The 13,294-nt window shown below is 40.7% G+C and overlaps 1 protein-coding gene across 2 annotated transcripts in view; it reads left to right on the top strand.

Moving 5' to 3' along the window:
* PRKG1 (protein kinase cGMP-dependent 1) overlaps positions 1-13,294 on the top strand; it is a 1,343,496-nt gene that overhangs the window by 84,103 nt on the left and 1,246,099 nt on the right. The window contains exon 1 of one of the 2 annotated variants that reach the window (XM_010333313.3): positions 4,012-4,759. The exons of the other annotated variant lie outside the window; for it this stretch is intronic. Within the exon in view, the coding sequence (XP_010331615.2) occupies positions 4,449-4,759 (311 nt within the window). The 5' untranslated portion in view covers positions 4,012-4,448. Of the gene's footprint in view, positions 1-4,011; positions 4,760-13,294 lie in introns of those variants that run through there. 2 annotated transcript variants of the gene reach the window in all.

Raw genomic sequence — 13,294 nt, 5'->3', positions numbered from 1 at the left:
GCCAGGCTTTGCCATTCATTAGGCAAATGATTCTGTGTCTCCATTTTTCTCAGGTATTAATAGGATATTAATAACATTCAACTTACAAGATTGTATGAATGATACCTATCACACATTAAGAAGTCAAGGATGTTAGTTATTTTTATTGTGATCTTGATTATGATTAGCAGCTTAGAACAAACTATTATGTCTTCCAGTAATAGTAGCTGTAAAATCTAGATTCTTAGGAGGACTTGTTACTTTTAGCAATCTTCTGCAAAAGGTAGCTTCCATCACCTAAAAGGCTCAGCTATATTTTTGCCCATTTATTTTTTTCCCATTCAAGATATGCATATGAAATGGCAGAAGAAGATTTCAAAACTTAAGATTCTTCCAGGAAATACAGTATCATTGGAACGGACAAGTGGATGATAAAATTAGCACAATTCTTTTGGGCTAATTATGTTTTTAGTAAGGATGATAAATTCTACAGATTTATTTTTGAATAGCCAGTATTTTAATAAAGCAACTTTATTGGAATAGCTCATTAAATGATTCTGAGAGTCCATTAAGGAAGGCGTGTCAATTTTTATTGTCAATTATGAGGGTTGAGAGCATATTGGAGTTCATCAGGCCACAGTTTGGTCTGGATACCAGTAGAACTTTGCTTCTCTTAAAGCTGTGAAAAAGGAAGACTGCTGAAATGCAGGTTGTGAGTTGACAATGGAATACTGTAGTATAAACTCAGTTTCTTCAAAATTGCATTGTTCTAACTGTTAGCATCTAACATCAAGGCTTCATCTCAGAGAGGCAGTGGGGCAGGGCTCAGATCAAGCCAGTGTCCTCTACTCTATTCCTGAAGGAATTTGAGGTAGACACTTCCTAATTAGTAGAAAGTAGACTTGAGCCTGATCTTTGATCTCGTAATTTAGCCAATTAAGTTTACTATATGACACATGGTAAAGATAATTCATCTATTAAAATGTAATTGCAGGACTTTGATTCTTCACATTAAGTTTATTTCCAGCATTTACTCAGTACAATGCAGAAGATGTTTAAGAAAATATTGAAAGCACTCAAAATGTTGAGATGGAAACATGGTCACTTAATCTAAACAACTGGTCAAAAATATCATTGAAAAACATACCTAAAATATTTATTTTTACTTTAAAAATGAAAGAGAGGCCAGGCACAGTGGCTCATGCCTGTAATCGCAACACTGAGGAAGGCCAAGGCAAGGGGATAACCTGAGGTCAGCAGTTTGAGACCAATCTGACTAACATTAAGAAACCTTATCTCTACTAAAAATACAAAATGAGCCAGGCATGGTGGCACATGCCTGTAATCCCAGCTACCGGAGTGGCTGAGGCAGGAGAATCACTTGAACTGAGAAGCAGAGGTTGTGGTGAGCCGAGATCATGCCAATGGACTCCAGACTGCCAACAAGAGTGAAACTCCGTCTCAAAAAAAAAAAAAAAAAAAAAAAGAAAAGAAAAAAAAAAAAGAGAGAGAGAGAAAAGGCTAGAATCCTGGATTTGCAAATACAATTATAAAGCATTTAAGGGAAAATCAATTTTTTAAAAAAACACAAGCTGACACAACTAAATATATTCTAAACCTTGAACACCTTCTAAAGTCAACTGTAAAAGTCATGTCTTTTCAGCTGTTTACTTTCTTTGTGTTTGTTCTAACAGGTTCCTGTTAGAACAATATTAGATTCATCCTGGAACATATTTTATATTATGAAATTTACATTCAAAATGAAAATGTAATGTATATACATCCTATAGTTGCATGTAGATAAGCTAGCTAGAATAGTGAAAAATATTTATATAATTTGGTGTAAAAAGTCACTTTTTTTCCAAAATACCTAAATACTTTTGGTTGAAGTCTTATTTTTATTTTTGAGGAAAGTCTTTTAGTTTCTATTTTCCTTTGTACATGTAGACAGACTTTCTACAAATGAGGAAGAATCTTTTCTAGTTTGTGCTGCTCAGAAACATTAAGTAACCGCATTTAAACCCCAAATGAACTCTAAAACATCACTGAAAAACTTCCTTAAAATATTTGCTTTCACTTTTAAAATGAAAGAGATAAGCCTAGAATTCTGAACCCATCTTAGCAGTTGTCTAATTGTGTCCTCTATACATTATACCTGTATAGGTACAATGTATAGAGACATAAACTCATGGCCTCATGAACCCCAATAATAGATTTAGATGAAAAAGTCATTTTGCATTAAACATTTTCCCATGGAAATAAAGAATTCCCACAGGTTAAATAAGAATTTGGCCTTTTGCCTGGAAGAAGGAAATTGTCATAGAAGCTTTTTCAGAATACAGTGAGTTATACAAAGTCACAGTACTTCTGCTTGATTTACTTTTAATTAAAACAATAATAATTCAGAGCTATTATTATTTTCAATATTTGTAAGTTACTCATTTCTTCATTGCAAATGCAAATGTTTTGAGAATGATCCATTGTATATATCACATTTAGAAATAAATGCACTTCTGAAAGTCTGTGTTGGAAAGCAGAAAAAAGAAATGTCTAATGTCATCTGCACTAAGAATTATTAGATCATAATCTACATGAAAGAATGTTTAGGACTGTATATCTTTTGTCATTTAGTCCTCTAATTACAAACAACTACACTTTAAATGAGCAACCTTATTAACATGCCTTAATCTCCCTTCTTCCCTCCCTCCCTCCCTTCTTTCCTCCTATACATTGTATTCCTTTTCTGTCTCTAGCTTAAATTCAAAGGTTGTGTATTCAAAAGCAATAGTGTGCAAGTTTTTTGATACTATTCTTTGCTAAGTTCAGAATTGCATTGCAATTCAATTTTATTTCTATTCATTTTGTTTTAGTGTTATGGAATGGCCAAATAAAGCATTGAGAATTATAATATCGAGTGCTCAAGAATAGTAATCAAAAGCCTGCGAATAAAGACGCTATAAAATTGCATGAGTTGGTAACGTCTTAAGCAAATATTCGGAATTTAGGTACGTATTAGGCAGATATTTGGGAATTCTGAACATGTGTTCCCATGATGGGAGAGTAAAACTTGGATAGAAAAGAAGTTGCCTAATTGTGATCAGGGGAATATTGAGGGGGTGGGGGTGGGTAGAGGTGGAGGATGGTTGTGGTATAGTGTACAATTCACTGGAGCCCGTGTAGTCTCCCTCGCTCCTTCATGATTTTCCCTCTTCAAAGTTTGTGTCAGGATGTCTTCCTGGCCATTCAAGTGTAAAGATACATTCCTAGCAGCTTGGTTGTGAGGAAAGTAATATTTTTGAAGGTATGATTCAATTTCAAGATGAACTTTTTGGAGCTCCAGAATGATATTTAACCCCCCTCCCTTCCCCCGCCAAATTCAGCAAGAGGAAGAAGCAAGGCCCATCAGTGAACTATTCCCAGGCACCAGCTCAAGGCGGAGGGCTGATGAAGAAGCTGAGTGGCTTGCTAGGGCCCAAATCCGTTTTTGGCCTTTACCCTAAAAGAGTTCCGTGATTGGAGTTTGAAAGGGGCAGAAAGGAGAGTAACTATCTGGAGCAGGCAAAGAGTAGCGACGCCTGGGGGGTAAAAATCAGAACACCCCCTTCCCCACAACCCTTCCCCAAAGGCAGTGGGCTGAAAGGGGGAATCCCTCTCGGGCGCCGACTCGCTGGCATCTCTGAGAGCCAAGTTTCTTCGCAAGCGTTAGCCACCTGTGTGAGGCGCTCCCGGTGGGAAAGGTGGCGTGGAAGAAGCCACAGCTCGGCCACACGGCTCGCTCGGGAGCTTTCCTTGGTGAGGCCGGCCGTCAAAACACCTCCAGAACTCGGCGCTTTGAGGATACAGAGTCCGCTCTGCCGCTTATGCTGCCAGGATCAGAGCCCCACATTCTCCAGGCTGGTCTGCTCTGGAGCCAGCTGACGCCTCCCGAGTTTGCCCGGGGTCCTCGCCGTCCCCTCCCTCCCACCTCCCCACCCCCGAAGTGGCGCTCCCGCCTCGCTCCGCCTGCACAGCCGGGCGCGCCTGCCTCGGAGCCTTATCAGGCTCCCCACACGCCCCTCGAGCTTCCTCGGGCGCCCTGCGAGAGGGACTCTGTCCAGGCGCTGCCTCGGAGCCCCCCATTCACAACCCCTCCTCCCGCTCGCCCGCCACCGCGCCCCCCAGCTCTTCTCCCCTGCGCTGCGCGGCGCCCACCGCGTCTCAGGCTTAATCCCGGGTTGGTCCTGCTGGTTTGCTCATCCCCACTCTCAGCCTCGCAGCCAGCACACAGAAGTGGAATCCGCACTGAAACTCTGGGTGGCTGGAGCCGGCGGACTGGGCATGCTCAGAAGCCAGGGCTGGCTTTGGTCTCAAGTAGGAAGCTCTTGCACTCGGGAGGCAGCGGCGACTTTGGGGAAAGTTGATCTGAGACGGGAGGAAGCCCCAAGACGCGGAGCAGCGGCAGGAAGGAGCCCCCGGCAGCCCGGAGGAGCATGGGCACCCTGCGGGATTTACAGTACGCGCTCCAGGAGAAGATCGAGGAGCTGAGGCAGCGGGATGCTCTCATCGACGAGCTGGAGCTGGAGTTGGATCAGAAGGACGAACTGATCCAGAAGCTGCAGAATGAGCTGGACAAGTACCGCTCGGTGATACGACCAGCCACCCAGCAGGCGCAGAAGCAGAGCGCGAGCACCTTGCAGGGCGAGCCGCGCACCAAGCGGCAGGCGATCTCCGCCGAGCCCACCGCTTTCGACATCCAGGATCTCAGCCATGTGACCCTGCCCTTCTACCCCAAGAGCCCACAGTAAGCAGGGGTGACGCGCCGGGTCCCTGTGGTGCCCTGGCGGTGGGGAGCTGCGGGTCTCTGTATTGTCTGTCGGCCCCCGCCCCTCCAGCTTGCCTTGTCTGTCCTCATCCTCAGAAATGTTTCATTTTAACGGGCACTTCTTGCGGGGCTGTGCACGTTTCTTAGAGCCAGACTCACTGCACATACGGTGCCTTCGTGTCTTTGTCAGATGTCAAGATATTATTTTTATATGTACATATGCATTTGTATAAGCCACCTAGTGTACGTAGAGTTTGAATGCGTCCCAGGTGTGTGTCCGACCGTGTGTGTGAGTCTGAGAGAAGAAATAAAAAGCCCCCCTGTCTCCCAAAAGCCCTGGCAAACCAGACCAGCTGGAAAATCCTAAATGCAGGCTCGTCAGACTTGAAATGAAATGCGTTTGATATCACCCATACTTTCTATGCTTTTGTGGCTCTCACGGATTTCTCTACCTGCTGGCGCTTCACGCTGGTACCCTTCAAACCTGACGTTCTTGTCATCATCAAAGTGTAAAACAGAAGTAAATATGTATAGGAAAGGGAAGAATTTGTGATTTCCTGAATTGGATGACATTTACAATCTATAAATGGAAGCCTAGTGTGTTGATTTTTAAGAAATATTTTTTCATAATATATGAGGGAGAAGATTGCTTATTTTCCTTAAGGAATGTGCATAATGTTACCAATGGGGCATCTCCATCTCCCAAGAGGTGGTTGCTTGTTTTCCAGGGTCAGAGACAGATAAGCACACTTATCTTATTTACAACGTGGACTCATTGTTTGCCTTACTCTTGGCTTCTAATGCAGCCACTCTGGCATTGTTCTACCCTTTTAGAGAACTGTGCAATTCTGATGCCAGTGGGCTTCATAACTTCGATGGGAAAAATTCAATGAAACTTGTTATACAACACTCAACTCAGAGTTCACATGGAGAGTAAAGCTGCAGGAACATGAGGTTAACAGAGAATGTAGGAGAGCACCCAGAGGAATGGCATTTTAAATTAACAGATAATTACATAATTGATAAAACCAAGGATGTTGCTGATTACTTTACTACTAATGGCATCACATTGGGTGGATGGCACGTGTTACATAATAATGCAAGGTCCCTCGAAACCCTTCACTTCATAAACACGGAGTTAATATAAGGAGAAAGTGAATATTCAGTTATCCCTATTTTTATTTATTGGATCTTTTTGGGGGGAATCACAGTATGTACCAATTATTACTTTTGAAAACTTAGAGTTATACCTATACATGTTGATTCCCATGCAACATTTGCTGTTCATGCAGGCTTAGTTTTGGGAGGAGTTTGTATTCTGTGAGCGAGTGGAAAAGAGACAATAAGGATAAACATTTCTGAGATTCTGACCTTATCAAATTGCCCTAATAGTTCAGCAGACTTAGATCTGCCTTAGAAACCTGAGTGATCTGAATCTACTTCAACTTTCTCTGGTAAATTAATTTGCAGTCCTGACGTGCCTGCCTGTTTTAGCTAACGAGGTACATGACCATCTCTCCTGGGCCAAGTTTTGAATAATGAAAAAATAACTCAAAGACAGCTCTCTGCATCTTTGAACATTCCATAGGATCTCATTTTTGTATCTGCAGGACTTTGGAGGGACACAGAGCAAACTCTGCTTTTATAAAAAGACCATTTTAATAGGTTTTATAGTGAAGCATGATCAAGCCAGCTGATAACTCCAGTTAAACATTCTGTCAGAGATCTGCAAGATTCTAGGCAGTAGGGAATGAACTGTATAGTCTGGTAAGTTTAAAAGCCTCTTTGTACTTGACGTAGAATAACTAGATTGAAAAACAAAAAAGGTCCACAGTGGAAAATAAAACTAGTATGGCAAATAATTTACAGCATCCCATTATAATACACATTTTATCTATCAAACAATGCTGTATGTTCTGATACTGATTTATTCATAATAACCTATATTTTAAAGGACTCAGCACTTAAGGTGTTGCCATGATGCTTTTGGTGACTCTGAAGCATTTTATTGAAGAAAATGATAGAATGCCTTCCAAGCTTAAACAATTTTGGAAAAACATCTGTTCTTTTTTCACACTTACATAAAAAAAAAAAAATCTTTAAAAAAATTGGCTTGAGTAGTAGAAAGTATACCTTTCTTAGGGAAAAAAAGAATTACTTAGTATGCAAAATGAATACATCTTATGTTATTTGAATGGTTGTACAAGGTATAGCTCCACAAAGGATTAAGAAAACCTGCCAAACCAAAGAAGACTTGTTTATATTTCAAGGTATTTCACTATGAATAATTTCATTACACAGACTTACTGGCAACAAGTGTTTGTGTCTTTATATTTCATCTTTACTACATCTTAAATGTAGCCATCTTTCTTATACATGTAGATTATTATGAGTTCAAGTTAAAATGAAACTATCTAAATAGACACATTAATTTCCGGTTCATGTTCATGCTAGTTTTTGATTCTCTTTTCTTTAGATGTAGGTAACTGCCCCATTAATGTTCTGTTCATTTACTTGATATATGCAAATATTTCTGTTTAGTTTTTGTCTGCTGAGTTTGCCTTCTGAGGATTATAATTTTTTGAAACTATGTTTTCTGGGTAATTTTGATCATTTAAAAAGAGTACAAAATATAAAATAACTTAATAACTTGAATCATCTTAACATTTTGGGTTTAGAATTTTCCATTAATGTGGGAATTGGAGGGAAGACTCTGTCAGACTTCAGCACAGAGCCAGGGAACTCCTGCTATAACTATGAGGTAGGAGGAGTGCTTTTGTTGGTGTCTTTTACAATCTGTATAAATACAGTACTTATGTGAAGCAAAGAACTGATGTAGCAAATTGGAATCTATATTCCACTGCTTCTAAAATAACTCCTTGAGAATATAAAACTATGAAACTATAAACTATATTTTGAAATAATGAGCAAATAAACCCTTAACAAAACCCAAGCATTCACTATGTGAGAGCAGACAGCCTGTTGATTGTATATATAGGATGGTTCTTATGGACTTAAGTAATTTTATTTCATGATGTTTCATTCCTGAAATTGATTCTACATCATGTTAGAACATTCAGTCTCTGAAATGTTAATCTAAACCCCTTATCTTTTGAAAATATTCCCAAATCTTTTCTGTTTTCATGTCACAGGGTTTTATTCATTTCAAGTTGGACTATATAGACTTGAGTTCCTAAGACCTGTTAGTGTCTTTGTATTTTTGTAAGTTGCTGCTTTCACTCCAGAAGCAGTTGAATTTCAGAGAATTTCTCCTTCCTTCCTTCTTTCCTTCCTCCTTCCCTCCCTCCCCCTTCCTTCCCACCTTCTCCCTTTCCCCTCTCTCCCTCCCCTCCCTCCCTCCCTCCCTTCCTTCCTTCCTTCCTTTTTTCTCTCTTTCATCTTGCTTTGTCATCCAGGCTGGAGTGTAGTGGCATGATCTTGGCTAACTGCAACATCCACCTCCTGGGTTCAAGCAATTCTCCAACACCAGCCTCCCAAGTGGCTGTGATTTCAGATGCATATCACCATGCCCAGCTAAGTTTTGTATTTTTTTTTAGTAGAAATTGGGTTTTGCCAGTTAGCCAGTCTGGTCTTGAACTCCTGACCTCAGGTGATCTGCCCACCTGGGCCTCCTAAAGTGCTGAGATCACAGGCATGAGCCACAGCGACCGGCCCCTGTTTTACTTTTTCATTGTGAAGTACTTTGGAGGAGTTGAAGATAAAAGTATTTTTATTTTTAAGGAAGCATTAATTTTAAAAGAGATTATTTGATCTTTTAAAATTTATAGTATATCTGAAGAAAAAAATGTTTCTAAAGACTGTATATTAAATTCTTTCAGAAGTTGAGAGAATTCTAGAATTCTAGTGTAATCATAGATGGTATAATATAAAAACATAGATGTCTTCAAAGGTAGAAATTTAACTCTAAAAGTGCCCTATAGCTCAGTTCAATATTTCTAAGGGATGTCTGTGACATACGAAATATTGTAAGGCATTAGAGATGAAAGATACATAGTTCCTATCATCCAGGAGTGAACACGAGGTTAACAATACTATACAAGTAAATATTCTAGAAAGTAGATAGAGTAAGGTAAGTCACAGGGGAGATAAGTAAGACAGTTGGCAAAATATAATGAAGCCTGTTTAGTTTTATGGTATCAGAAACTCATGTGGAAGTAGAGGTGTTTAAAGTAAGTATTTGAAGGATGGCCATGATTTAGGTGAGTGGAAATGAGAGGAAAGAGGGAGGGGTAGAGGTAGGGACTGGGGAGATACATTCCAAGCCATTAGCAAAGAGACCAGACAGAAAAAGAAAGCAGGGCCCCTCTGGGGATTGGCAGCAACTAGTGGCTGTGCTAAAGTACAGTGGGAACTGTGAAAAAGCAAGTTTAGGTCAGAGAAAATGAGAATCTCATTTTCTATGATTTTATAAAGTAGGTGAGAAGGTATTCTGCTGGGTTTTAGACTAGCCAAGGCTGCTGTGTGTTGTGTGTGTGTGTGTGTGTGTGTGTGTGTGTGTGTGTGTGTTACACGAAGGACTAATAATTACCCACTAATACAGTTCTGAATGCCAGTGTCAGTTCACCCCTCTATCACAGTTCACCCCCACTATCACAGTCCTGTTAATAGTCATAACTATACTAACTAGGTAAGAGTAGTTAATTTAAGCAGACAACAAACGATTAGAAGTCTTAAAGACACCAGGTTCCCAGTTTCTTTTTCCACTCACTTCCAAATGTTCCCATTGAAAATAATCTAATTTCATGCCACAGACTAGCACTGCAGATTCCTCACATACCTAGGCAAGCTGAACATAGATGAAAATTGAACCTGAAGTTGCTTTTTGAAATTCATTCCCCTTGTTTTTGTGGAGGAGTTAAATTCCAACCTAATGTTATTCTAATCGAGTTTTCAATTTAAGGTTGATTGTTAATTTGACATTACAGTTAACGCAGTAGAATGGAAGTCCTGGAACCCTTTATAAAAATGTGTGAGACCAGGATGCTAAAACCCTATTAGGGTATTTTGAAGCACAGTCAAGTTGCATGCCCCCAAAATGGGTCTTATAATGAAAATACTGGCAAGCCCTTAAATAGAATGACTCTAGAAACTGCCCAAGAATATAAATGACCAGCTTCCTTGCTCTACTGGGCCACATTTCCAAGTTCTTGCTACCTGTTATTTGGATTCCTAATGGGAAAGGGTGGAAGAACACAGACGGTGTTTCTATTGTTGCTGTTTGCAGGTTATAAGGCATATGGACACATTTTTTTTTTTCTGTCTGCCTAGCAGTGGAGGGTCTCCATGGTATCCTAGCAACCATATTCGAACACCAGGCTGCTGCTCTTTCTGCCATCTCTACCATAGGTGCTGCCGCCCATCCCAAGAAACTGGTACTGTTGCTAGCATTCCGGATCCTCTGACTTGAACCTTTCAAGCTCAGAGAACGCAAGACAATGTGATAAATAAGCACATGCTGAAAGCAGCATTTACCAGTATGCTCAACAGCTTATTATGCAATCACATCTGTGGTATTTTGAATCCTAATCTGAATTGTTGAGCTGGTACTGTTTGCCACCCCTTCCCCGACAGCCCTTCTCTGCTTCCTCACACTCAGTTCTGACATCGGTTCTGCTTCCCTCTCACCATCTTCTGTAATGACTGTGCTCCTCAGCATCTCCTTAAAATTCATTTTCTGAGAAGTTCAGTATGTGCAACCTGTTTGAACTCTCTTAAGTATGATTTTGTTTATAAGAGCAGAGGAATGTTTTCTTTCCTGAACTGTCATGTAAATATAAACAATAGCACAAAAACTGCAGCTACACAAAACAGATGTTTAGCACAAGATGGAACTAATAGTACACTCTCAAAAGTGTCTTATTTCTGAATGAATTTTCTAAGCACACTACTCTCCAGCTTTTTTCATTGCTTATAAAATTTGTGTAAGCATTCCTCCTGGAGCCTCTAAGGGAGACTCCATACCTTGTCTTTTTCAGCTTCTAGATGCTGCCTATATTTGTAAGCAATGAAAAAAGTTGGAGAGTAGAATGGGAAGAAGAAATGCATATTGAGGGGACAAGAAAGGGCAAAACAAGATTAGTATTGTTAAAGTTATGCTATATTTGCAAGGAAGTTGAAAAATAGTGATAGGCTTTATGTGCAAGTAAAAAAGTGACAAGACTGGAAAAGAACTTTCAATAAGATAGTACTTTACAGATGAAGACTGCTATAAAGAAGAGACACCCAAATTGGAGTTTATCGAAGGCTTGCCTTCTTAGGGAGCTATATTGAAGATAGTTTCCCTTTAGGCCAGTGCTTGTTTTGAATGCATTGTATTGTCCCTTTGAAACACCCCTTAATCTGACATCAGTGAGGACTTGGTTGTATTTGTGCAGCCCACAGTGCAGAGGACAAGAATAAGGGCAGCAACTCAGTACATCCTGTTTCTGAATGAAAGGATCAAGAATTACACTACCCATCATCATCAGATTGGCTAACATTTGTGGAGCACTAACACTGTGCCAGCCACTACTCCTGTGCTTTATATAGATGGTCCTTTTTGTTTATTGAGTTATTGATTGATTGATTGAGACAGGCATTTTCTGTCTTACTGACCAGGCTGGAGTGCAGTGGCACAATCATAGCTCACTGTAACTTTGAGTTCCTGGGCTCAAGTGATCCTTTTGTCTCTGCCTCCAGAGTAGCTGAGATTATGGGCACATAGCATCACACCTGGCTAATTTTTAATCGTTTTGTGTAGAGACAGAGTCTCAGTTGTGTGGGCTGGTCTTGAACTCCTGGCCTCAAATGATTCTCCAGCTTCTGTGCCTACAAAGAAAATGCTGGGATTACAGATGTGAGCCACTGCACCCAGCCTGATCATCTTTTGTTAGGACACAAACAGCCCTGTGAGGAAAATTCTAGATTATCCCCATTTCACAGCATGAGAAAAAGAACTCTGGGGCACAGAGAAGTGAAGCAACTTGCCCACAGTCACACAAGGTTGAGCCTGCACTAGAGCTCCAGAGCTTTCCTCCTTACCTGCTAGGCTCTCTTACTTCACAAAGGGCCATGGGGATTAGGTAGTTGCAGGAAAACTTACAAATAACATATAGGTTGTTCTCTGGGGAGTATCTGTTCACCAATGATTAAATAGGAAGCAAAAGGACTCTGGGAACAGTGGAAGAAATAATGTAGGATGCTGGTTCCCAAACTTTGCTGCACATTAGAATCACCTGGGGAACTTAAAAATCCAATTTCTGCCACAAACCAATTAAAATCATAATGTCTGGGGGTTAGATGCTACATATCAGTAATTTTTAATGATTCTCCAGGTAACTTTAACGTGCAGCAAAATTTGAGAACCACTCTGATATGAAGATGACAAGGGGTGTACGTTTGCGTGTGACATTAAACAAAAGACCAGGATAAAGTGTACATCCAGAGAGTTGTTGTCTCTATTGGCTCAAACCTTTAAGCACTAGGGGTCTGCAAAAGCATAACTGGATTTTGTGCCAAATTATAGGTGTAGACAGTTCAGTTGATGTCTTATTGTTTATTCTCCCAAACAAGTGATCATTTCCCTACCTAGGCCATTGGTTCTCAACCATAGCCGTATGTTACAATCACCTAGGGAGCTTTAAAACATATCTTTGCTGAGCACTACCTCCAGAGACTATGATTCAATTGGTCTGGGATAGACCTGAGGTATAGATAGATTATTATTGCTCCCAAAGTGATTATAATGTGCAGCCAGGGTTGAGAACTTTTGCTATGGTCGATTCAATGTTGATTGGTACAGATTACTTGAATTCCTACTCTTTGGGGAAGCACCTTTCTTGTTTCTTTTTGAACAATCCAAATCCTCTGCTTGCAGTGGAGCAAGGCAGCTTCAGCTCCCCATTTCCCCTAGCACCTGGACCTGCCTTTGTCACTTTTTTAATATACATATTTTGTTGCCCTTTAGGTTCTGGGGTACATGTGCAGAACATGCAGGATTGTTGCATGGGTACATACATGGCAATGTGGTTTGCTGCCTCTATCCCCCCCTCATCTATATCTGGCATTTCTCCCTATGTTATCCCTCCCCAACCTCCCTACCCCCGATGTCTCTCCCCTAGTCTCCCCCAACAGATCCCAGTGTGTGATGCTCCACTCCTTGTTTCCATGTATTATTGTTCAACACCCACCTATGAGTGAGAACATGCGGTGTTTGATTTTCTGTACTTGTGTCAGTTTGCTGAGAATGATGGTTTCCAGATTCATTCATGTCCCTATAAAGGACACAAACTCAGTTTTTTATTGCATTTTAGGTTTTGTGGTACATGTGAAGAACATGCAAGATTGTTGCATAGGTACACACATGGCAGTGTAATTTGCTGCCTTCCTCCCCTTCACCTATATCTGGCATTTCTCCCCATGCTATCTCTCCCCAACTCCCCACCCCACACTGTCCCTCCATTATTTCCCCCTGACAGACCCCAGTGGGTGATGCTCCCCTCCCTGTATCCATGT

Source organism: Saimiri boliviensis, chromosome 12 (genome assembly GCF_048565385.1).
Source record: "Saimiri boliviensis isolate mSaiBol1 chromosome 12, mSaiBol1.pri, whole genome shotgun sequence".
NCBI lineage: Eukaryota > Metazoa > Chordata > Mammalia > Primates > Cebidae > Saimiri > Saimiri boliviensis.
The sequence above is the reverse complement of the archived record's forward strand: the minus strand, read 5'-3'. Positions and strand labels throughout refer to the sequence as shown.